This window comes from Gopherus evgoodei, chromosome 9 (assembly GCF_007399415.2).
Source record: "Gopherus evgoodei ecotype Sinaloan lineage chromosome 9, rGopEvg1_v1.p, whole genome shotgun sequence".
NCBI classification, from domain to species: domain Eukaryota; kingdom Metazoa; phylum Chordata; order Testudines; family Testudinidae; genus Gopherus; species Gopherus evgoodei.
Genome location: NC_044330.1, coordinates 15,421,381 through 15,445,768, shown reverse-complemented (window position 1 = coordinate 15,445,768; position 24,388 = coordinate 15,421,381). Strand labels below are relative to the sequence as shown.

General features: G+C 40.5%; 1 protein-coding gene across 2 annotated transcripts in view; it reads left to right on the top strand.

Moving 5' to 3' along the window:
- The window catches only part of ECT2 (epithelial cell transforming 2), a 48,057-nt gene that overhangs the window by 3,624 nt on the left and 20,045 nt on the right, over window positions 1-24,388 (top strand). Inside the window, exons 2-16 of one of the 2 annotated variants that reach the window (XM_030576263.1) lie at window positions 3,405-3,525; window positions 4,112-4,270; window positions 5,330-5,409; window positions 5,509-5,601; window positions 6,711-6,893; window positions 8,815-8,904; window positions 10,061-10,168; window positions 11,737-11,810; window positions 11,964-12,094; window positions 13,329-13,444; window positions 13,664-13,726; window positions 14,270-14,492; window positions 16,874-17,010; window positions 17,675-17,794; window positions 22,966-23,034. In XM_030576263.1, coding sequence (XP_030432123.1) covers window positions 4,141-4,270; window positions 5,330-5,409; window positions 5,509-5,601; window positions 6,711-6,893; window positions 8,815-8,904; window positions 10,061-10,168; window positions 11,737-11,810; window positions 11,964-12,094; window positions 13,329-13,444; window positions 13,664-13,726; window positions 14,270-14,492; window positions 16,874-17,010; window positions 17,675-17,794; window positions 22,966-23,034 — 1,617 coding nt within the window. In that variant the 5' untranslated portion in view covers window positions 3,405-3,525; window positions 4,112-4,140. The remainder of the gene's footprint in view (window positions 1-3,404; window positions 3,526-4,111; window positions 4,271-5,329; window positions 5,410-5,508; window positions 5,602-6,710; window positions 6,894-8,814; window positions 8,905-10,060; window positions 10,169-11,736; window positions 11,811-11,963; window positions 12,095-13,328; window positions 13,445-13,663; window positions 13,727-14,269; window positions 14,493-16,873; window positions 17,011-17,674; window positions 17,795-22,965; window positions 23,035-24,388) is intronic. The other variant, XM_030576264.1, reaches the window with a different exon arrangement.

Below are 24,388 nucleotides of genomic sequence, written 5' to 3'. Positions count from 1 at the left end.
CTAAACCTCTGTCAAAAGCTGGGAGGGGAAGACAGGTTGATCACTCCAACTATCCTGTTCTGTACTTGGCTCCCTGAAGCTCTGTTACTGGCTGCTATCGGAGATGGGATACTGGGCTAGATCTATTGGTCTGACCCAGTATGGCAATTCTTTACCCTAAAGGCTTGTCTGCACATACAGTGCCAGAGCAGTGCATGTGCACTGGTCATCAGTAAAGACACTCCTACACCGATGGGAGAACTACATCAGTGTAGTTAATCCACCTCCCCGAGAGGTCATAGGTATGTTGGTGAGAGAAGCTCTCTCATTGACTTAGCGCTGTCTACATGTGGAGTTAGGTCAGTATAAGTCAGGCCCGCACAACATGGGGCCCGCAGAGGCTCACTGTGTGGCCCGCAGTGGGATTCATAGGGCTCTGGGCTGTCCACAGCGGCGGGGAGCTCAGAGCTCTTTAAATCCCAGCTGTGACCGGGATTCAAAAGGCTCTGGGCTGCCTGCAGCCGCAGGGAGCCCAGAGCCCTTTAAATCTCAGCCGCCAGGGTTGGCTTTAGGCCAGTTCATCCAATTCCCCTGAATCAGCCCGCCCCTAAGAGGGCCACATGCCTAAGCCCCAGTACGGTGTACTGGCAAAAGCCAGTGCGCTGTAGCAGGGTGGCCCAGCTTCCCCAGGGGCAATTTAAAAGGCCGGTGGCTCCCAGGCCCTTTAAATTGCCACCAGAGCACCACTGCTGGAGCCCTGGGGTAGGGCTGTGGGGCTCTGGGGGCTATTTAAAAAGTCCGGGGTTCCCATCGCTTCTACCGCCCTGGCCCTTTAAATAGCCACCGGAGCCCCATCACTTCCCCAGGGTTCCCTTGGCTATTTAAAGGGCTGGGGTGGTAGAAGAAGGGGATCCCCGGGCCCTTTAAATACCCCCAGAGCCCTAGGGTAGTGGGGGGCTCTGGGGGCTGTTTAAAGGGCCGGGGCTCCAGCTGCCCCGGTCCTTAAATAGCTGCTGAAGCCACACCGCTTCCCCAGGGCTCCCTCGGCTATTTACAGGGCTGGGGCGGTAGAAGCAGGGGAGCCGCGGGCTCTTTAAATAGCTCCCAGAGCCCGGGAGTAGCCAACCCGTGCCGCACCCCGCTGCCTGAAGCCAGCCAGTCTTGCACTCCTTTGTCTCCAGCCCTGCCAACCCATGCCGCACCCCCCCCCGTGGCCCTGCCTGAAGCCAGCCAGCCCATCCCACATGCCATCTCCAGCCTGCCCCACACCCCTTGCCCAGCCTGCAGCCAGACCCTACCTCCAGCCACCTCCCCCCAACCTCCAGCTAGCCCCATGTGCACTGGTGCCCTGTAGTTCCCAGGGAAGTAACCCTGCACACCTGCTTCAATGAGGTGGGCAGGGAACAGCTGGAACCCACACATGCACCCTAGCACACCCTCAGGGAGTGGCAGAGCTCATTTCTAGTTCAGACACTTTTTTAAAAAAGAATTTTAGGTAGGGTTAACATACATCTGTACTTTCCCGGACATGTCAGGCTTTTTGGATCTTAAATCGCCATCCAGGAGGAAAATACGGACGTATGGTAACCCTACTGGTACAAAAAATACATACTATGGCAGAACATTTTACAGGGAACCGGTTGCTAAGAAATAAAAGGCTTTTTTTTTTTTTGACGTGTTTTTTTTTTTTTAAATCATCCCTGCCGAAAATGTTCAAATTGGGCCCTGCACTTCCTAAAGCCGGCCCTGCTAGCTGCGGATGGGATTCAAAGGCTTTGGGCTGCCCACAGCCGTGGGGAGCTCAGAGCCGTTTAAATCTCAGCCGTGACCAAGATTCAAAGGGCTCTGAGCTGCCTGCAGAGATTCTCGGCTGTGGCTGAGATTTAAAGGGCTCAGGGCTCCCCGCCGCCACGGGCAGCCCAGAGCCCTTTGAATCCCGGCCGCGGCTCCAGCGGATGCGCTAGGGCTGGGATTTAAAGGGCTCGGGCTCCGCTCAGCAGCAGGAGCTCTGGGCCCTTTAAATCCCTGCCCCAGCCCCACAAAGCTCCGGAGCCCCGGGCCCTTTAATTTGACCCTGAGGGCTCCCAGCCAGCTCTTCAGGTGGGAGCCCCTGGTTGATTTAAAATCAAGTATCACCTCCCCACCCCCAACCTTCCTTTTTGGCCCACAGCTGTTTTGGTGGGGTGGCACTGGGAAAGGAGGGTTTGTTTCTGCAGGGCTGGGCGGTGCTGGGGCAGAGTGTTTCCGCTGGGCTGGGGGCGGGGGTGTTTCCACGGGGCCGGGGGGGGGGGGGGTTCGACCCTCAGCTGTTTTCTTTGGAGTAATGTGGTCCTTGCCGCTTTACGAGTTGTGCAGTCCTGGTATAAGTGCATTACTCAAGGATGTGGCATTTTTCACTACCTTGAGTGATGTTGTTTTACAGACTATAGGTCTGTAGGGTAGACCTGGCCTATGTCAGTATATAATGCAAGATCAACCTTGTCTGTAAAATAATGTTGGTCTTTGTTACTTAATTGATTAGGCATTGCACTCCTTGCCCAGATACCACATTCCTGGAATTTCTATGTCCTCTCCCCCCATGCAGTGTTTTAACTTGACTTAAAAGATTACTATTTTAAAAGGGCATTGTATTTTACAAGTTTTGTTTGTGTTTTAAGAAAAAACATCAGTTCACATTGTAAGCAAAAATATTTATCCCTTTTGAGCACAGTGAATTGTAAGGTTATCCATGAGTAACATTTTGCAGATGTCTTTCCTTAAAATAATAAAAGCATAGTACATTTGGGAGCATAAGGAAGAGAGAATATCTGCAAAAAGTATACGTAGCACTTTCTCCTTGATTTTTATACAGTATCTATACCATGGTATCTTTTTTTCATACTGTTTCACGTTCCCTCAAACCACTGTTCAAATACTTTAAGCAGCATGATGGATCACAGAAATTACATATTTCCAAACCTGCTTACAAAGACATGGTTCTTCCTAGTCAGAAAAATCCTGGCCAACTGAATTGGTACTTCAGGTAAGTGGACCTGGCTCTCTAGTCAATTCCTTAGTCTGGTGGGAGTTTGAAGGGATGTGAGACAGGGATAGCTCCTTTTTCTGAAGTTCGCAATTGTTCAAGCAGTTTCTCAGAAGATGGAGAAACATATTGTGCGGACAAGGAGTCAAAGGATCCCTTAGTGTGGGACAGTGAACTCTGTGAATGGGTACTAATGTTCAACAGTCTGCTCTGTACTGTTTCATAGGATGAAAGTTTACTATCTAGCACTGGGAAATTTTATGTTGCAACTTTGCCTGTTGGCCTCCTGCAAATGCACTGATTCCACACCCCCATGTCGGATAACTGAAGAAATGTGTATTTAAATGCTGCACTGAGTACTTTATTAGTACTTTTTTATAATACTTTATAATTCTGTTTGTAGATAATGCACTTGGTGCCTCCATGAGGCTTTCCGGTGATGGCAAGGAACCCTTTCTCTCTCTGTGTGATAAGGACTGCATAACAGAAATTGCCCAGCAAGACAGGCCTGAGGAACTCCAACAGTAAGCTAGACAAATCTGGTCAAAGCTTGTGGGAAATCTGAGGTCTAGTGGGTTGGCCTGTTACCACAATCTTCTGTCTTCAAACTTTCACCTTTGGAAAATGTATGCAAAGCCATCTCTTTTTAGTATGAACTTCTCTGAAATTAAATGCAAATAACACGGTTAATCCAGCTTCCTGAACCTCTTTCAGATCATGTTTAACAAAATTCCTATCTGGAGTAAGCAAGCAATCTCTTGAGATCCTGGATCAAAATAAATCCTTAAACCTGACTTTTTTTTTTTTTTTTAAGGAAACACTGGGCTTTTTACTGCCCAGCTATCAAAATGCTCTGTCTTCATGTAGTTTTCCTCAAAAATAGACTACTGTGAATTACCTGTAAAAACTATTTCTGTGATGATTGTTTGTATAAACTCTCTTAAAATTGTTCTAGGCTCAGAGGATACTACTCATAAGTGGGATTTGTTAGTAGTTTTAATATTTAGAAGTCTAAAACTAACTTATCTACCTTTCCACAGGACTTTTTATGGAATATTTTTTTAATATGTACTCTTCAGATTAAACTCATTTTAGGTACTTATTTTGCAGCTGCTGAAGAGAAAAACACAGACTTGATCATGACTGACAGCAGTATGCTAGTGACTGACACCGGAAGGAGTCTTTTGGGAGATTCTTCTGTTCTTGATTCAAAAATTATAGAAACTTCCAAGGAGAATTTATTTATTGGATTGGTTTCAGATGTAGAAGGTAACAGGAAAAACCTTATTCAAACAAATGTGACAGTATTGAAAATTGTTTCTTGGAAAATAAAACGTCTGGTTAAATTCATGCCACTACTTTAACATTTTGTGAATTTACCAAACTGTAGTAAAATTTCTTGCTACTGAGGCTGTTGACCTAAACTAGACAGTGTAGTTTTTAAAAAAAAAAAAACAAAAAAAAAAAAAACCAAACAAACCAAAACCCCCCCAATCCTTTGTTAATCAAAGGAATGATGTATTTTGTCCTTGGATTACAGGCCTGTCTGTTCAGTACCCATCTGTTGCTAAAAAGTGTCAGTCATAGAAACGTAGGACTAGAAGGGACCTCATTAGTTCATCTCGTCGAGTACCCTGCATTGAGACAGGACTAAGTATTATCTAGACTAGACCATCCCTGACAAGTGTTTATCAGTGGTCCCCTTTGATGGGAGAGGTTGAGTAAACTAGTGTTGCACATGCTATTAATTGTTCACAGGTGTGCATTTGTATGTCCCAAATTCATTAGGTTATCTTTGTGGCATGGCTGCAACTTTGTCTACAGGCAAGAAGTAATAGGCTTAATCTGTGGCAAAGGAGATTTAAATAGGATGGTGGTGTTTTTTGGTAATATCTAAAATGTAGGGATGATAGGCACTAAATAGGCTTCCGGGGAGGCTGTGGAATCCCTGTCATTGGAAGGTTTTAAGAACAGGTTAGACGAACACCTTGTCAGTGATGGTCTAGGTTTACTTAATCCTGCCTCAGCATGTGGGGCTGAACTAGATGACCTCTTGAGGGCCCTTCCCAACCTACATTTCTGTGATTGATGCACAGTGTAATTCATCAGCTGCAAGCTTGGCTTAAAGAAGAAGCTTTGTTGAGGCAGCATCCAGTCTTCAGAGTTGAAATATTCTTTGTAAATAGTATTTTTTTGAGAGAGGACTATGGATCTTGGCAAGATACCAGTGTAGTTAGCATGTTTCCCTACATTATGGCTTTGTTTAACATTAGAATTAGATTTTTCTGTCGGTTATGAATATTGCAATTTTTTTGCCCCCCTGAACAGAGGAAATGCCTCAGATTGAAACCAGAGTGGTTTTAGTTCAAGAAGCTGGGAAACACGAGGAACTCTTGAAAGCCTTGGAGGTATGTGGCTTGAACATAAAGTAGTCATCATAATGACATTGTTTTGACAAACTTCATGTAAGTAATGTAATCTCATATCGAAGTTCTCCTCTTCCACAGACCGTTAAGATAATGGAAGTCCCAGTTATAAAGATAAAGGAAACTAGTCCTGGTAAATCGGAAGAAAAACTAATAAAAAGTATAATTCATATGGTATGTCAGGCATCTATGCATATTTGACTGCATGCAGCATGTTGCACTTCACTGGGACTGGAGTGCACAAACACTTAACCTTCATGATTTCTGATATTTGGGTGTGATTGAAGGCACAATAAACAATGTTCCTATGGTATAGTTTGAAGATAGTTGAGTAGAAACTTGTATGACATTTGAAACCTTGCAATTTGCTTAAATGTCTGTTCTGAATCCCTGAACTAACACATTTGGTGTGTTTAATGTGTTCCGTACTTGCATATGGAACTCTCGGATGATATATGTAATGCCAAATGCACGCTTCTGTGCCATGTGCCAAATGCACACTTAGACTTTTGTAAGTTTCTGCTATGAACTAGCTTCATAATCCAATTAAATGGCTTTCCTGATTCAACAGTGAAAGAGCTGCAATTTAAGATTGTTGCATGAACAATTCTGTAAGGATTGTTGTTTTCTTAATGTGAAGGATTCTAGAAAATGGAGTTTGGACCTAAAACCTCCAGAGTCAAGCAGCCTGTAGTTAAACCTTCTGAAATATAAAGTCTAATTTCATGCAGCATGATACATTTCTTTATGGAATCTCTTGGTCTGTAGTTACAACTTTAAATTGCTATTTTTAGTGACACATACATTAGTCCAAAATACAAACGTTTAGTCTGAAATACATAACTAAATTCAGATGCCCTGAAGGAAAAGAGAGTTGTTCTTGTACAACAGAAAACTGAATCCAACTGAGTTAATGTAACAAGATATTATTTGATCTTATACTCTTCTTATATTGTCAGTGTGACCTACAAAGACTGAAGAAATACCCTAAAGAGAGAGAAAATAAATACTTTGGACTCTTAAACAATTCCTTAAATTCAGAATCTAAAATCATTTTAGAAACCTAGATCATCACACGTTCAGTGCTAGAAATAACAAAATCACCTCTTTGTATATCATTAAACAGAATATGTAACTTTTTGGAACACTGGTGAAAGTTGTAAAGTTGTCTTTGATACTAAATTTCTTTAACACTTCAAGATAAAAATCTAAGAATGACATTCATTTACTACATATGTTGCATGAATGACACTTTAATTTTTTCACATAATATTAAAATAAAGGAAATTAAAGTGCCCTATATAAAGATGGAATCGGTGGAAGAGTTTGGGGAGTCTGAGTCTCCAGAATTTGAGACAGTCTTCGTTGTAGCAGACTTTCAAGATTCCATCTTGGAGAACTTGTGCAAGTTTGACTGTCGTGTTCTTGGACCTCCAATAGTACTTCATTGTGCTCAAAAAGGAGAGGTAAGTATTCAGGTGAAAGCAAATGACCTTTTCTTTTTAGATGGACATTAACATGTGTTGTCAATAATACTAACATAAGAAGTGTGACTACATTCTTCTTGTGGTGGACATTTCATTTAAATTGCAATATAATTCTCCTTATTTACATAGATGAAGATCTTGTATTGTGATGGCACAGCTATTCTGAACCTCTAAATTTTTCTGAACTGGGGAAATTGCTGAAAGCTGTATCAGACTCTCTCAGTGCAGAATTCTGGTCATTCACATGTCAGTGTTTCACCACACACTTAAATGACCTTTTTTAAAAAAAAAAATAGTAAACACCTCTGGCTCTAAATAACTTGACATGGGATTTGTTGTTGCTCAGCACTTCTGAAAAGGTAGGCCATAAATGTAATGTGAGTGGCCTACAATTACCAAGCCAATGTGCAGAAGTAGCTCAAGCCTGTCAGTTATGTTCACAAATTACACCTCTACCTCAATATAACGTTGTCCTCGGGAGCCAAAAAATCTTACCATGTTTATAGGGTGAAACCGCATTGTATCGAACTTGCTATGATGCACTGGAGTGTGCAGCCTCCTCTCTCCCCTCCAGCGCTTTACCATGTTGTATCTGAATTTGTGTTATATCAGGTCACATTATCTTGGGGTTGAAGTGTACTTCTCTTCCCCACCCCATGGGATACTTTTTCCAGCATTTCTCTGGAAAGATATTAGACCTGGTCTATACTTGGTTTGGTTAGTGGTGTGAAGATTTAAGTGGAAGTAGTCATCCCAGTAAAAGTCCTGGTGTAGATGCAGTTAAGCTGGTATAAACTATATGGTAGAAGGCACTTTTATTTCTTTTCATGTACAGGAATAGGTATACTTACACTGGCATAAGAGATGCTTATAAGTGAATCCACGCTAGAGGGATTGTACTGCTTTAACTATACCAGTGCATTATTACTTGTAGCACCTAGAATGGTTAAAGCAGTATAACTTTTTAGTGTAGACAAGGCATTAATGTAGAGTGAGTTTGTTTGTTTTAAAAATATGTTGCTTCCTTTTTCTTTTTTTTTTTTAACACTTTCAAGAGTCTTGGCAAAAACATGAACCCCTCCCTCTTATACTGCTGTTTGCAGGTTATTCTGAGAAAGGGAAAGCTACTAGGAATTAAAGTCCTGAGGAGTACAGTTGAATTAACTCTAACTTTTTTTTTTAATATAAATACAAAAAAAAACAAACTGCTAGTAGTGATGCCCATGTTAAGTACCATTTGAACCACTCAAGAATGAGTATCTGGCATAGATGGAAAGTATTTTACAATTGTGTTCTAATCGCCTCTAAACGTCTGATGTTGACTAAAGAATATTCAGAGTAGGATTTCTGACAGACAGAAGTGCACAAATACTACTTTGTACCAGGAAGAGGTTTAAGGAAATACAGATGCTAATTACTAACACTTACTTGAAATTAATAAACTATCTGAAATGCTCCTCTGCATTGGAATGCTGCACTGAGTGAGTAAAGACTGCTTTAGTGCCAGGGACTTCTGTTCAACATGGTTGCTATATGGTGCAGAAGAAGATACCAGCAGTTGGGGGGTAATAATGCTCTGTTGCAGGACAATAGTGTATAATATGATCTTACAGGAAACATAGGGACACCTATGGTAAAGTTACAGTTGTAACTAGTTTACAGTACTGTTTTAGCACAGAATACAGAAATACTTCAATCATTTCACCAAAATACTGGCAGTTCCTATTTCAAGACATATATCAGAAAACAGTGAGTCTTGTTAATTGGTATCCAGTCGGTATCAGTGCATTTTAACAAAGTTAAAATCCTGTAGAACTACTGTCTAAGTTTTTTGTTTAATTGTTTGTTTTTAAATAGCTTGTAGGTCTGACTACTGTAATTAATCATTATCTGATTTCAGCCTCTACCTTTTTCATGTCGTCCATTGTACTGTGCAAGTATGTTGAATCTGGTGCTGTGCTTTACAGGATTCAGGAAGAAAGAAGAACTAGTAAGATTTTGTCTTACACTCTTGTCCCTTCCCCTTTCTTGGACTGATTAATCTACATGTAGCTATGTTCAAGGTAGTTTTCTGTTACATCACCCCTAGTGTACAATGTACATTTTAGTCACTAACAGTGACTAAAGCTTGTATTCTTGAGTATAGATTTAGGATTCTAGGGTCTAGGTAAGAGAGACTCTGGCTTCTGTTGAAGACAGTGGGACACTCTGACTTCCATGGGAGCAAGATTGGACCCTTAGGCAGCATTGAGTTGATCACCTAAGAATTTGACCTGTCACTTGTGTTGGATCATGTACATGCTCTTGAGTGCACTCAGATAAAACTTAGATATCCTGTTCAGAGCATTTGGAGTGTCACTATCATGTACCGTAATCTTGTCAGAACTACAGCTATGCAGCATCGTTCCTGATCAGTAGTCAAATGGGAAAATTTTGATATTACAAGAAGCAACTGATAGTTCACTTGGTGTCTTGCTATCATATAAGCCACTACTAATTCAGTGTTCTGGCATGGTATCAAGGCAAACTGTACTGCTAGAGATGCTGGCAACTGCGTGAAGCACAGAGCCAAGACCATCTTCCAAGAGCTAGGAGTTAACTCTGATGTCCTGCCAGACTCAAACTGAGCAGTCCATTCATTTGTTCTAAACTCCTGGGGTGTCGTCCCCCCATCCCACCCCAGCCAAGTATGTTAGCCTTCATTTCTATGTCTTAATAGCCCAGAATCCAAAGACAGAACTGGCAGCATGACAATGGGCCCTGATATGTTGGGAGTCATCTTGTTTGGTGGCTTTATGGGCTGCTAATTAAATTTTTGGCATTGATGGGGTGAGATGATTGTAAAGCATTATGAACTGCTAACTGTATAGCTGTGAAAACAGCAATGGTGGCTTGGATGTTTCCTTAAAATACATTTGATATACGTTAAATACTTCTAAGGCAGGTAGCATTTATGGCTTGCCAACCATGTCTCATTTTAAAAATTACTCCACCAGTACAGGTTAAATGAACATGTAAAAGCTTTGCTTTAAGTTTAGTTCTGCTGTAACTTGTATGGAGTATATAACTCTTGTCTTTGTCCCTTCTTTAACAGCTGTAAGTTTCAAAAAGTGTATGAGTCTCTTATTTCCTGATTTGCTCTTCAGGTTAAGCTGGTGACCTTGGTTCATCATATGGGTGGAATTATTCGAAGGGACTTCAGTTCAAAAGTTACACATCTGGTGGCTAATTCTACACAAGGAGACAAATTCAGAGTACGTGAGTTTGCATGTCAAAGAGGCTCTCAGTGTAGATTGACCCCTTCAAATCAGACCTTCTATTTTAACTTGAAGTAGATGCACTTTTGTAATGAAGAAAATGGGTTAAGTCCAAAGGCTTAAAGATTTCAGATGTGATGTCAAGCTTTTAAAAACAGATGGTAATTGTTTAGCTGTTACAATCAAACAACCAGTTTTTTAGAAAAACCTTTTGTCTAAAGGCTTTTGTTACAGACAAATACAACCTCTGAAAATAAGCATTTTGTCTCTTGAGAAGTACTTAACATTAGGTTAACTGAGACCACTGCAGTTGAGGTTTCAGAGCACTTACCAGTTTGTTATGCTTCTATGGGTATGCCTACGCTACAATAAAAGACAAGCAGCACAGCTGCAGCTGGCCGTGGTCAGCAGACCTGGGCTGCAGGGCTAAAAATTGCTGCATAGAGGTTCGGGTTGAGATCCATCCCCTTTGTGGGATTGTCACAGAATCTGGTCTCTAGTCCAAGCCTGAATGTCTACACTGTTGTTTTGAGCCCCACGAGCCCGAGTCAATTGACCCCTGGGCTCTGTGACTAGGTGCTACAGGTTTTTTATTTTATTGATGTGTAGATGTACCCTATACTTCTCAAAGTATCAGGAACTCATGTTAGTATAATACAGAACATTAAGGGTGCCTTTTATTTTTCAAATGTCTTTAAGTGCTGACTGTATTCTGTGTTGTGTGCTGTGTAACTTGACCAGTATTGGCTGCAACTGCTGCTGGAAACTTAGTGTATTACATAACGCATTTCCACAAAGTGGAAATCAAAATTGTATAGCTAATACATAACATTTCATCTTTTTAGGTCAATAGAAGGACCCTGCTAGTTATAGCAATAAGCCTTCATAGTCTCATTCTTCTATACTAAAACAGCCATCCTCATGTTTTGGTCAGTATGTTAATCATTACAGGGGAATGCTTTGCTATCTGGATGCAAGTTTACTGTATATATAGCTAATACACTAAGCTATAAACTCTGAATCTTTATTGGGACTTTTATATTTGATTTGGGACAGTTGCATTTTGGTAGTCCTTGCAATAAAAGCAGTGACAATTGTGTTTTGGGGAGGAAGGGAGAGACCCTAAATTATGTCCTGCTGGATGTTCTGAGGGTGGGAAGAAGTGTCAGAATAAAATGGGTAAAAAAGGTTATGATTTGGTCTTTAATGAACCTCCATGATATCTTTGGCTTCAACCCCTACCGTAGCAGCAGTGCTCTGTCTTCAGTCTGCATTCAGTCTCTCCTGGTGGTCTGCATCACTGGAGGTTTTGTAAGAACAGTTTAGACAAACATCTATCAGGGATGGTCTGCTTCAGATGTATGTGGATGGACTAGATGACTGCTCAAGGTCCCTCCGGCCCTACATTTCTGGGATTCTGTTTCTCAGAGGAGTAACTTTTTCATCCTTTTTACGATACCTATTTTCCAAATCAGAAATGTTGCCGGGAATCTTTCTCCAGGTTTGGAAAGAACTTTAAATGGAGAGGTCACTTGTCATAGCTAGTGACTTTCTTTTCCTTCTAGCTTGCTGTGAGTCTGGGAACTCCTATTGTGCAAGCCGAGTGGATTTACAAGGCTTGGGAGAGAAGGAATGAAATGTAAGTGTTCCCTTCTCCTCACCACTCTCCCCAAAAACACCCCCCGAGACGCACACTCAGTTAAGACTCTTTCCATGATACTAAAGCAAGCTTCTATATAGTAAAGAGTAACTGTACATATACAACTTGTTTTAATGAATATTTATTTTTAAGTGACTTCTGTGCAGCTGATGAGGAATTCAGAAATGAGTTCAAGGTTCCCCCATTCCAGGACTGCATGTTAAGTTTCCTTGGATTTTCCGATGAAGAGAGAATTAACATGGAAGAAATGACAAAAATGCAAGGTTATTGTTAATGATCACATTTGCGATGGAATTTATAGGCAATGCGTTTTTATCTTAAATCTGTCTAAAACTAAAATGCTGATTCTTTGCACGCAGGGAGGTTTGAACAGGTCTTCCATTAAAAAGCTACATTTAACTTTAAATCTCATGGGGCATAAATCATGTAGCAAAACCAAACTTTTCATACCAAAGTGAGGTTTTGTTTGTTTCTCTCCTCCCCCCCCCCCCGCCATGCTGTGATTTCAAAACTGGCTCTTACTACAGTTTTTTCCCCCTCTCTTTCCCTCCTCCATGTCTAATAATCAAGATTTAACTTTTTGGGAAGCTGGTTAGAAAAATATGCTATGTGTATGCTTAACTTCTTCTGACTCAAAGCTGCATTATGCAAATATCTGTTCAAATGTTACTTGAAGCACGTAGTACACTCAAATTTTATTATGTATTTGCAAGAAAATAAATCACTTGTATAGAAGTTATGGCCAAATATTTCTTTCCTTTCAATAGTGTAATACAATGTAATGAGAATACTTGGCTGACTCATTTGGTTTAAGGTCTGTTCTTACAGTGCTATATGTATATATAACATCTTGCACCTAAAGTTTGTTTCATATTCTACAGAACTGCATCAGTTATTATGCAAACATTATACAACTGAGCCTTTATCAAGACAGACACAAAGAGTCTCCCTCTTTCAATGTCCTTGTAGCCCATATGGTACAGCTAGCTTTACAATATACACAGCTTCCAATTTGTGATGACTGTGTCTAGGCAAGCTATTTCTGGCATGCTCTTTAGGAGCAATGTCTTTATGGGAGTCTTGTTCTCAGACCTTCTCAGAGATGTTCTCCAAACTATTTATTTTTAAAAAATAATCCCTAGTGGCCCTGAGCTCCAGGAAAGTAAGAGATTTCTAGCCTATCTTTTTAAACTTTTACCGTAACAGAAATTGTGGACTCTGGGAAGGGCTATAGTCACACTACATAAATAGTGCACCTTGGCTTATCGAAGCTGTCCCCTGAAGTTGTACTGCAATAGAATGTCTGCTGGTACTGTCTTTGTGCTGGGGGTGCCCAGGATGAAGCTATCTCAATTTGCTGACCAACTCCCCCTTCATCTTGCATCTTCTTCCTTCTTTATTACTCTACCCCAACTTTGATACTACTATGAAATCATCTCTTACTAAAACTTGAGATGCTGAATTCTGCAGTTAATTTGATTTATTTTCTTACTCTAGGTGGGCAGTACTTGCCAGTTAGTGATGACAGGTGCACACATCTGGTTGTTGAAGAAAATACAGTAAAAGATCTCCCATTTGAGCCTCCAAAAAAACTTTATGTTGTAAAGCAAGAGGTTAGTGTACACAGAAATTATTAGTACTAAAGTATTTTTTAAATCATTCAGTATGTAAGCAACAATTATATTGGGTATATAATGTATACTCTGAATTAACATAGTTACATTTTGAGGATTTTTTTAGACATGTAAGAGATATTGAATATCACAGGTCAAAAGCTTGTATCAAGTTTTTGAAACAAATTATAGAAGACTCTCTTTCTTTCCCCCATATAGTGGTTCTGGGGAAGCATTCAGATGGATGCCAGAGCAGGAGAATCCATGTACTTATTTGAAAAGGTATGTTGACCTTTAGTAGCAGTGTAATATGTTGACTCTGAAAACCCACATCCTGCAAATAAACTTAACTTGATTACTGTGAATCATCCACTGAAACTGATAAAGTTAAGCATGTAACTTAAGTATTTGCAGGGCTAGGGCTTAATTTGGATGCTGATAACTCATGTTGATAGTATATTTCTAAAATTCCTAAATTGTCTTGAAGTATTCAGACTAAAACTTTTACACATGTGATTTACTTGGACTTTGCTTGCTTAGTGGCCACTTTGTGGTGATCTTTCAGTTATGCAGTACAGAATTTCTAAAGCTGGAAAAACATACATATTAGCCTTTTTCAATAAAAATCCTGTTTAATAACCTAAGGGACTATAGTGTCTTAAACATGTGACATGTTTGCTGTATAGAACTTTCAATTATTTTGTTTGACCGTACAGCGAAATGGGGGCAACTGTCTTGTGTAGTCTATATGTAATCTTTATCTTTTCTGTAGTCTCTATGGAATCAAGTTGGAGGCAGTGACTGAATTTTCATATCTAATTACAGCCAGAGAGTCCTGAACTCAAAAAGTCAGTGTCACAACTTTCCCTGAATACCCCAAATAGCAATCGCAAGAGACGTCGCTTGAGAGAGACCCTTGCACAGCTCACCAGAGAAACTGACACGTCACCATTCCCTCCTCGGAAACGCCCATCAGCTGAGCATTCCCTTTCTATGGGGTCTTTACTGGATATTTCTAACACACCAGAGTCCAGCATTACCAATGGAGGTATAGTTGAAAGAGAGGTTTAACCAAGCTTACCAGTGCTTAAAGCAGTGGTTTTTTTTCTTTGCAAATTACAGAAATAGCTAATTTTTTTTTCTATGCTACAGTTCTGACAAGTTAACTACAGACTTTCTCACTTTCAAATTATGCAGGAAGCAGAATAGGAGTGAGGTGCTCAGACCCAGGTAGAGGCCAGGCCAGCTGCCGTCATGTCAGTAGAAGTAGTCAAACATGGAGGAAAATGAAGAAAAAATACACATTTACCAAATATAAACCTCCAGATAATGTTACTCCAAAGCAGTGTGTGAATCCTGTTGAAAGTCTCCAGCAAACAAACAAGGTAGCTAGCATTAAGTCATCTGGAAACCTAGGCAATAGCAAACTTGGAAAAGGGACAGTATCAAATCTCCAAAAAAAGATTCTTTTTCTAAAGGAAAGCAAAGAGATCACTGTAAGGCCGACTTATCTTGAAGCCTTGAAAGATATTTTTGCCTCATGTCAGCATCTTTTAGGGACAAATAGCATATCAAATATGCCACAAGATTGTGAAGAACCAACTTGCTTAACTTATGTTGATCAATTAACTAACACAGAAACTTATATCTCTACATATGGCTCTTGTGGCAAAGAGCAAATTGCAAAATCCACAATTAGTCAACTCCTAGAACTTGGACTCCAAAATAAATCCCAATTCCAACGTACAAGAGCGAGATCTGGAAATGCTACAGATGTAACTATGAATGACCTGACTTGTATGAACACCTGTGATTATGTCCAAGTAACTTACGGGCATAGTCATCAGGGAAAGGACAGCAAGGACCAGTGTAGCTTTATAAATGAAACATCTTTGATAGAGGAGACTAATATTTTAGTAGGAGACTCTGAACCACCTTCTGATTCAAAACCAAAAGCCAGTTACGGTGATACCAGTGCTGCTCTGATAACAGGTAAGAGTACTTGCTGCAGGCACAGTAATGTTGAAGTTCATCAGTACAAATTCAGAAAAATCAGGCATAAACTTCCCCTCTAAGCAGTGTTTGATTTATTAAATGTACATCGTCTACTTGGGATGTGACCATGTCGGCCTTCAGAATGTACAGAATATCCCAAATCAATCTGAGTCTGTACTCGGAACGCCACTGGCTGCACAACTAGTTCCCCAGGATTTTCTCCTATAGGATAGAAGTTTTCAGGCTTTGCATAATGTGGACCGTATCTTTAGTCTTATACACCACCTACTTTTAATTGTCAGTTGCTTATCTCATGACAGATGCTTACACGGAAAAGTAACAATGGGGAAAATACTTGCACCTTTTTTTTTAAGATAGCATTCAGCATCTTTTTTTTAAGATAGCATTCAGCCGGTAGAAATAGAGAGGTACTGTCATATGAACAGGCAGCTCTCTGAACCACCAGAGTGGTGCACCATTTTGAGAGCTAATCCTATAGACTATAAAATTGTAAGTTTTTAAAAAACTGATCATCGTACTTTTTCATAGCTTTATGGATATTATCCATAGTGTAATATCACTGTCCTAAGGCACTTGACAGTCATAGTAGGAATTTGAGTTTGGGCTAACGCAGGGATCGGCAATCTTTGGCATGCAGCCCACTAGGGTAAACCCCTCGGCGGGCTGGGCTGATTTGTTTACCTGCCATGTCCACAGATTTGGCCAAACGCGGCTCCCACTGGCCGTGGTTCGCTGCTCCAGGCCAATGGGTGCTGCGGGAAGTGATGGCCAGCACATCCCTCGGCCAGCACTGCTTCCCACAGCCCCCATTGGCCTGGAGCAGCGAACTTCGGCCAGTGGGAGCCACGTTTGGCCAAACCTGCGGACGCGGCAGGTAAACAAACCAGCCCAGCCCGCTGGGGGCTTACCCTAGTGGGCCACGTGCCAAAGGTTGCTGATCCCTGGGCTAAGGCTATGTCTACAGTACACACCTTACAAAGGCACAGCTGTACTGCTGCAGCTGTGCCGCTGTAAGGTCTCCTGCCAACATAATTAAATCACCCTTAACTAGCAGCAGAAGCTATATTGATAGGAGAGTGTCTCCTGCCAACATAGCCCTGTCCACACTGGCACTTTCGTTGGTGAAACTTATGTCGGTCAAGGGTGGGGGAGGGGGGGTTCCCCTCACAGTCCTGACTGATAAAAGGTTTTTTTACCAACAAATGTGCTAGTGGAGACAAAGTTAAAAGCAGTCTCCTGTTAATGGAACAAATGTTCTTGCATCAAAAAAGATATGACCTTTCTACCCCTTTTTGATATTAAAGGGGATACCTTTTAACAAAAGCAGCTGGTGTCTCTTTCTGATAATCTTGAGAATCCGTCCAGAAGATTTTAACACAATTCTAAGTAGTCTGTCTCTTTCCCTTTCATCAGAAACGCCAAAATCATGTTCAAAGCCTTCCAAAAATTCAACTCCTCTGCCTGCAAAGCAGTCTGCAAGATGGCAGGTTGCAAAGGAATTATATCAGACAGAAAGTAACTACGTTGATATTCTGACAACAATTATTCAGGTAAGTTAGTAGATTTGTTACTGTATCTAGATGAGTCTCACTTTTTAATTTTCAGTTTGATACAGCCTCCTCTTTAGAGGATCTCAAAACACTTCGTATTTATTAAAAACTCCCCTTTTCTTAACTTAATTAAAAAACCTATTCTAGTGAAGAGCTGGAGAGAGAAGTATGAGACTCCAGAAAGAAGAAAAGGAATTTGTTCAGCATGCTTTTTTTTTTTTAAAAAAAAAGAACCTACACAAGCCAGATTTATTAAAATACTGAATGCTACTGAGTTTATTTCCTTTGCAGTGACTGATCATACACTTAAGAATGAGCTCAAATATGATTATTCAGTTAGACATGTTACTGTAGCACAAGCCTTTACTCTACTTTTCTGATGTGGTTACAGAATTGAATGGCCTTGATAATGGATGAATTTAATGCTTGTGCCCTCATACTCAGTACTTAACATGCGGCATAATACAACGCACTCCAGTAAAATGTGGGGATAAGGAATTCCTCTTGTCACCTTTGTGGTTATAGAAAACATGACCAGGAAGTAAAACATTGCAAATCTTTCCTTCACACCAATCTTTCAAGTTTAATAGAGTGGTTAATGTGTGTATACATTATCTCAAAGATGAAAGCCGAATCCATTAAATGCCTTTGTTTACTCTTTCAGTTATTTCAAATTCCATTGGGAAAAGAAGGGCAGCTTGGGGGACCAATCCTTGCACAGGAGGAAATTAAGACCATATTTGGCAGCATTCCAGACATCCTTGATGTGCACACTAAAATAAAGGCTAGTTTTGTCATTCTTATCTCATATTTTTTCCTCCAGGCCATCCAGTTATTTTCCAACTTGAGTTACTATCTATTGTGTACACCTTAACGATAGACATCTGTTGCCCTCAAATGGAGGGGGTATTCTTAACTTGCTTGTGTTGTATAATGCTGTCTGGTTCAGAATGACTGACTGTCTGCCACTTTTCATCTTGAGTTGGCTCTATTTCAGGACTGTGAATGATGTGCAAGTCTAAACTATCTTAGGGCCTCTGATCCTTCAGGATCCTATACATATAAGGAGGTGGGGCTTGTAGGTTGAATGTAGAAGACTTCAGAACATTCTGCAGTAGATATTGTAGAAACTCTTCATTCAGATCACTCCCTTCCACAAGCTGGCTTGTTCCATTTCTATCTCAATAGCTGCTTCCACAGAGAGCTCTGCAGCTGTGGATTTTATTTTATTTTTTTGGACTTTGACCTAGGGCCACATTCTCAAAAATAGCCTAATGTCAGACTAACTTTGCAAAGTGTTGAGTACCCAGCAATTCCCATTGGAGCCAAGACAATGAAAAATAACTAGAGGGGTGTGTGTCTTTTTAAAAATTAAAAAAAAAAAAAAAAAAAAAAAGGTTCCTCAAGTAGATTCCTTAAAGGGACCTGACTGTTCAGGAGGGTGAACATTCATCTTTGTGAAAATCAATCCCCTTTAAAAGGTGCGTTGAGTTGGCCACACACGATCGTTTTGAAAATCTTAGTGTAAACTTCTTTCTCTAAAGACTTTTTAGCCTGGAACTGAGGCATGAGCTGAAGTTTGGGGTGAAATATAGTCTGTATCGCTCAGTCTCTACTCTTAGTTTGGACATTTGATATGCAGGTTGCTGTCTAAATTTAGACTATAAGCTATTTGCTGCAATATGGCATATCAAGGAGCCATAGCATTGAATCTCCTGATGAAACGAGATACAAATTTCAATCAAATGAAGAAAGTTTTTGCTTTTATAGTTTTAGAAAAAACTTAGTATGCAATTGCAAGATGCTATTTTTTTTTTGGTTGCTTTGGACTTTCAGTCCTAATTCATGTTTGAATAGTCTGTAATAGAGGATTTCAGACTGCTTGCTTCTCAAATTAATTTTTAATAATCTTAGAAATGATATCGTATTTTGGGGCATAGTTACCACTGCATTAACTGGGTAGCCCACAACATACACCTGCAAATAGATGGTACTCAGCTTAAAGTGGAGGATGTGAAGGACAATTGCCTCTTCCCTCTGTTTTCTTAGGCATGGTGAAAAGGAAGAGCAGCACAGGAACAAGATACTCAATTGACTTGCCCATGGCACAGGTTGTTAAGTGCAAAGGCCTAAGATCAAACAATCCTAGCTGCCACATGGAGCACTGTAGAAACAGCACTGCTTGAAGTGTATGCTGGTTCATTTCACTGCTCGGGGTGCACCTGAGTGCTAACACGCTCCTAGCTCTGACATTAGCCAATGAGTATAAACCTGTGTAGTGTGTGACTTGCTGGAGCTGAAGTTGGCAACATGGGTAAGGTTTCTATGCTGCTCTGATGCAGTTGATAGGTTTTTGTTTTAAACTTCTTAAAAAATTGAGAATTTTAATGAAATAACTATGAAAGTAAATAGAATCACTATTATAGCCTTGCTATTTTGAAATCAGTTTGTATCCTCGCATATTACTACTGGTGTGGGTTCAATTCAAATGGTGGAACCTTCTCAACAGTGCCTGATAGACTGTTCGTGTGTTTTGTCGTATGCTTCCCCTCTGTGTTCCTGACTATTCTGATCATGAGACTGTGAAAGGGGATATGGCATCCTCTTCCACCTCGATTCCTTTCAACCTGGATCTTTCTCTTGAGAAGAACTTAGTGGTTTATCTAGCTGTAGCTTTAGCTTTACTGTTAGTGTAGTTATAGTGTTAGTTGTGGTAATTTTAAGTTTAATTAGTTAAGGAACAGTTTTTATTCTTCAGTAGTAAAGTCTAGATTCTTAAAGTCGATGCAGACATGTATTCCACTTAAGGGCGTGTGCACTGCTGCTAGAGAATTTTGAGTAAGAGACAGAGAGAAGGTTCCTGTTAGTAGGGCCAAATTGCATGCAGGAAACCCTTAGGTTAATTTAGGATTCTCTGATCCAAAGCCAAAGATTCTAGTTCAGGGTAAAATCCCACCGAAGATCTATGAAGATCATTGCAGAACCAGCAGTCAGGGCCGAGTTAGCCGTTGGGTCAGCAAGAGGCAAGAATCCTTCCCTTTCCCCTAAGGGGATACAAAAAAACCTACTGCTAGTTTTTTATCCTCAGCTCTCCCACCAGGGAGGGTGATGTTTTGTGGCAGAAGTGAAATACCTTTGGATTCTCCCAATGAAGTTGTTTCTCACTTCTCTATTTTACATATGTCAGGTCCAGTAGTTTCTCCATTTGTCATATCCGCTGTCTGAGGAAGAATTGCAATGTGTTAGACATACTGTGACAGAATGCACCCCTGTATTCACATCCTATGCACAATAGTAGTGATTTTTGTACAAGGTATGCGTTGTGAGGTATCATTTGAAATCTCCTAACTTGCTTATCAGTAATATCCTGGTAAAATTTGTGTGGCAGCATTATAAGTAAAGTTATAAACGTCCACCTGTATAATGTTAAAAGTAGATGTTCAGATGCATGTGGTACCAAACTGGTCATACGCTCCTTTGTCCAATACAGGTCTGTATGCATCTCTTAATATGTATTTAAGCAATAGTGTCACCAAGCAGAAATGGGGAAGGGGAGTGTGACTGAGGTCTCAATGCGGGCCAGCTGAGGTCACTCAATTAGGGTGCACTGCAGAGAATAGGGCAGGTAATCCCCAAAGCTGGTGGATATTTTGAATACTTAAATTTACCAAGCCAGCATAAAACAGCTTCTTTATTACCTCACTGGTTGCCCAGAAGCCAACAACATGATTCCCTTGAAGTAACCCAACCTCAGGCCTCCATCCTGGAATCCCAGTCAAATATGCAGATTTCTGAAAATCTTTAATATAAAGTTCTATCAATCCAAAGGATTGGACACTTTACCTCCCAGGTTATTGAATATTCCAGATCTTGCGCAAATACCTACTTGTAGCCGATTTTTATTAACTAAACTAAAATTTATTAAAGAAAAGAGTGAGAGTATCGCTAGAAGATCAATATGCATACAGACACAAGTTCAGTTTTTGAGGTTCAGATACATAGCTGACGTGGTGAGTTTTGTAGTTGCAAAGAGTTCTTAGGTTATAGTCCAAGGTTTGTATTTCAGGGTGATCCAGTCAGAACTGGGGTCTCAGATCTTCTGGCTTAGACTTCCCCTGCATGAAACCTAAAGTAGATCTGAAATGATAGAAAACTGTATAAAAAACTGTTGGGTCTTGAGTCTAACAGCCACTTGACCATTCAGTCCTGGGTAAACAATAGGCTTTTGATGTAACCTTCTGCTTTCTAAACACCACCAGTAATTAATTACACAAATTAACATAGAGCAATTTATTCATTAGGCAGTCTATCGCAAACTTCAGAGACATATAGACAATGCCATTACTTCATCCAAGATTCATCTAAATGTAATATTCTCTTTTGATCTCTGTATTAATAGTTTTATAGTGACAGACAGGAGCTGGCTGTTTACATGGCTAACTTTTATGAGTACACACAATTAGTATCACTTCTAACAATATAAGTTTGTATTTCAAAGTTCTAGCCCATCTATCAGAATGACCCTAATTACCATTCGGACACCTTTCTGACATGACTTTAAAGGTGAGCTCTGGGTCATTCAGCCTGCAATGTGCTTAATCCTTTCTGGCCATTCGTTATATTTTGTATATGTTCTGCTGTAATTATATAGCAGCGGTAGTAACAATGGTGTGCATAATTATATTTTAATTAGACAACGTCACAGGGAGGAAAATAAAGGAAGCTCAGACAGGTGAGAGAACCCAGCAGGGAACATCCTTCCACACAGGTTGTCTCCTGGTTCTCAGCTGGAAATGCTTTTCAAAGGGGGACCGAAACTATAAAAAGGAGGGCAGACGCCCCAAGAGACTTCTTCTCTCTCTCATATCCCTTTCACTCTTTGCACATGAGAAGACACAAGGAGCAGCTGTTGGACTCTGGGGGAGGGGCCGTGACCTAGAGGTTGGTCAGTAATCCTGCTGGAAGCCTGTGGTGAGAAACTTTGCTTGAATCTAATATAGATTAAGTTGGGCATTAGAAAGCATTTTATCTATATTTTTCTTGTAAACTTTTCTCACTATTATGCCTCATTGCTTTTTATCACTTAAAATCCATCTCTTTGTGGTTCATAAACTTACCTTATTGGTTTTTATCTAATCCAGTGTGTTAAACCAAAGTGTCTGGGTAACTCCATTTAAGATGGCAAGTAGTTGTATGTTATTCCCTTAATGGACTTATATATTTGCACCGTCCATGACAGGGCTGAGCAGTCCACTTCTGGCGGGGGAAATCCAGGACTAGGCATATGTTGGGGTCACCCTGTAGTGTAACCAATGCAGTGTGTGACTGATAGGCTACAGTTACACAAACACATCTGGGAGTGACCTGCTCGCTGGCAAGCTGTTCGTTAGTGGTCCAGGTTGGGAGCTAGGACAGTAGGGTATTGCAAGGCACTTCAGATTGCAGGGCAAGGGTGACACAGTCCTCCACTGGTCTGGATTGTCTCTCACACTTCACAGGTTCTGTTATCGCTATCAGGGTTGGAGGCAGAAGAGGAAAGTGGACATCTAAATGATAGTTTGTCTTACAAAGGATTTTCATTCTTTCACGCACCCTTTCCCTAATTACCGTCATTGGGAATTAATATCCCATTTAAGAATGCAAGAATGCTTACGTCTGGCTATCTGCAACCTGGAAGATAACTTTGTATTGACTTATATTTAGATGTTTGGAAAGCTGTTTCACAATGATGAATATGAAGCGTGTGTGTTTGTACGGTATTTAAGCTTAGAATCTGGACACGGTTCTATTGCAAGTGTTGGATTCCATGGCAGTTGCCACACAATGTCAGGCCTTGAGTAAAAAAATGTATAAATACTAACTGCAAACTTCCAAAGCTGTACAACTTAGATACACGGCTCTTTTAAATCAGGCTGCTTATTGTCTTCCTAATAAACTTGTTTGTTTATATTCCAGGAAGACCTTGAAGACCTTATGATAAACTGGGCTGAAAGCAAAAGTATTGGTGATGTCATTCTTAAATATGTAAGTTATTTTTACAGTGGCTATAAGCTAGTTCTTACTAATGTAATCTAAAATGCATTGAGGAACACCACTAATCTTTTGGTTGAAAACTGCTCTGTACATATTTCTCATTAGTGTATTCAGGATAAATCCTCAGTTGTCAGTTTAAATAATGACACAGTAAGGAAGCTCATGCAGTAACTCACATTGAACTAAAGACTTCTTTTTCTTTTCTTGTAATGTTGGGCTGAGCTCCAAAAAGCTTTGTACGGACACTTATCCAAACTCTAGAAACCAGATTTGAAATGTTAGAGATTTTCCTGTAACCTCTGGTATTCTACTGCTGTTTGAATAAAGTGGGAGCACCAAGAAAACAGCCTGTCAGTTTTGTAATTGTGTGGTTGTATTTTATTGCTTCCCCTTCATTCCTAGTGAAAAGATGCATGGGGGAGGGGAGAGGGTGGTTGAAGGAATAAATTTAAATAAACTCAGAAGGTTAGTTATTTTAGTCAGGCCAGGATTTCCTATCCCTCAGTAATGAATATGCGAGAAGGGAGGGACCAATGCAGTTCTAGGGAAACAATAATTGGAATACAGCTGTCCAGTGCTCTCCCTGGCTATTGACAATAGTAGGCTTCATTTGCCCTACTGTGGCCAGACTGGTGGGGAGGGATAGCTCAGTGGTTTGAGCATTGGCCTGCTAAACCCAGCGTTGTGAGTTCAATCCTTGGGGGGGGGGGGGCATTTAGGGATCTGGTGCCAAAAAAAAAAAAAGTTGGGTATTGGTCCTGCTTTGAGCACAGGGCTGAACTAGATGACCTCCTGAGGTCCCTTCCAATCCTGATATTCTGTGATTCCTTTTTCAGCTGTCACTTTCACACATCTTAGCCCAAGATAAAATTACAGGCAACCCTATGATTTTCTCTGTAGGATGAGGAAGAAAATCGGTGAAGAAAAAGAGGTTCTGTTTTCAAACTTCAAGGAAGGTGGTTGTCTAAACAATGAGACCCTCAGAAGTCCAGAGTGGAAAATGGCTAAAGCTTTCAAAGCTGGTTGTCCAAAATTAGATTAATAAATGATCAGTCTTCTGCTTAGAGTTGCTGAGCACCCAAAAAAAAAATCCATTGATGCAATGGTATTTTTGGGGAACATTGCACCTGAAAACAGGTCCTCCTTTGTCTAGGAGCCTAACATAGGGCAACTGGCTTAACTTTGGCCCAAGTCCCAACCACATGCTGTGTGCCCTAATGCAGATAACAGTACCTTTAAGCATAAAAGATGTAGTCTGCAGTCTATTTTGTGGCACATAAAACTGGCTTAATACAAACTTATAAATTGCTTCGGTAGTATGCAGGACACATCTTAAAGCCATAAC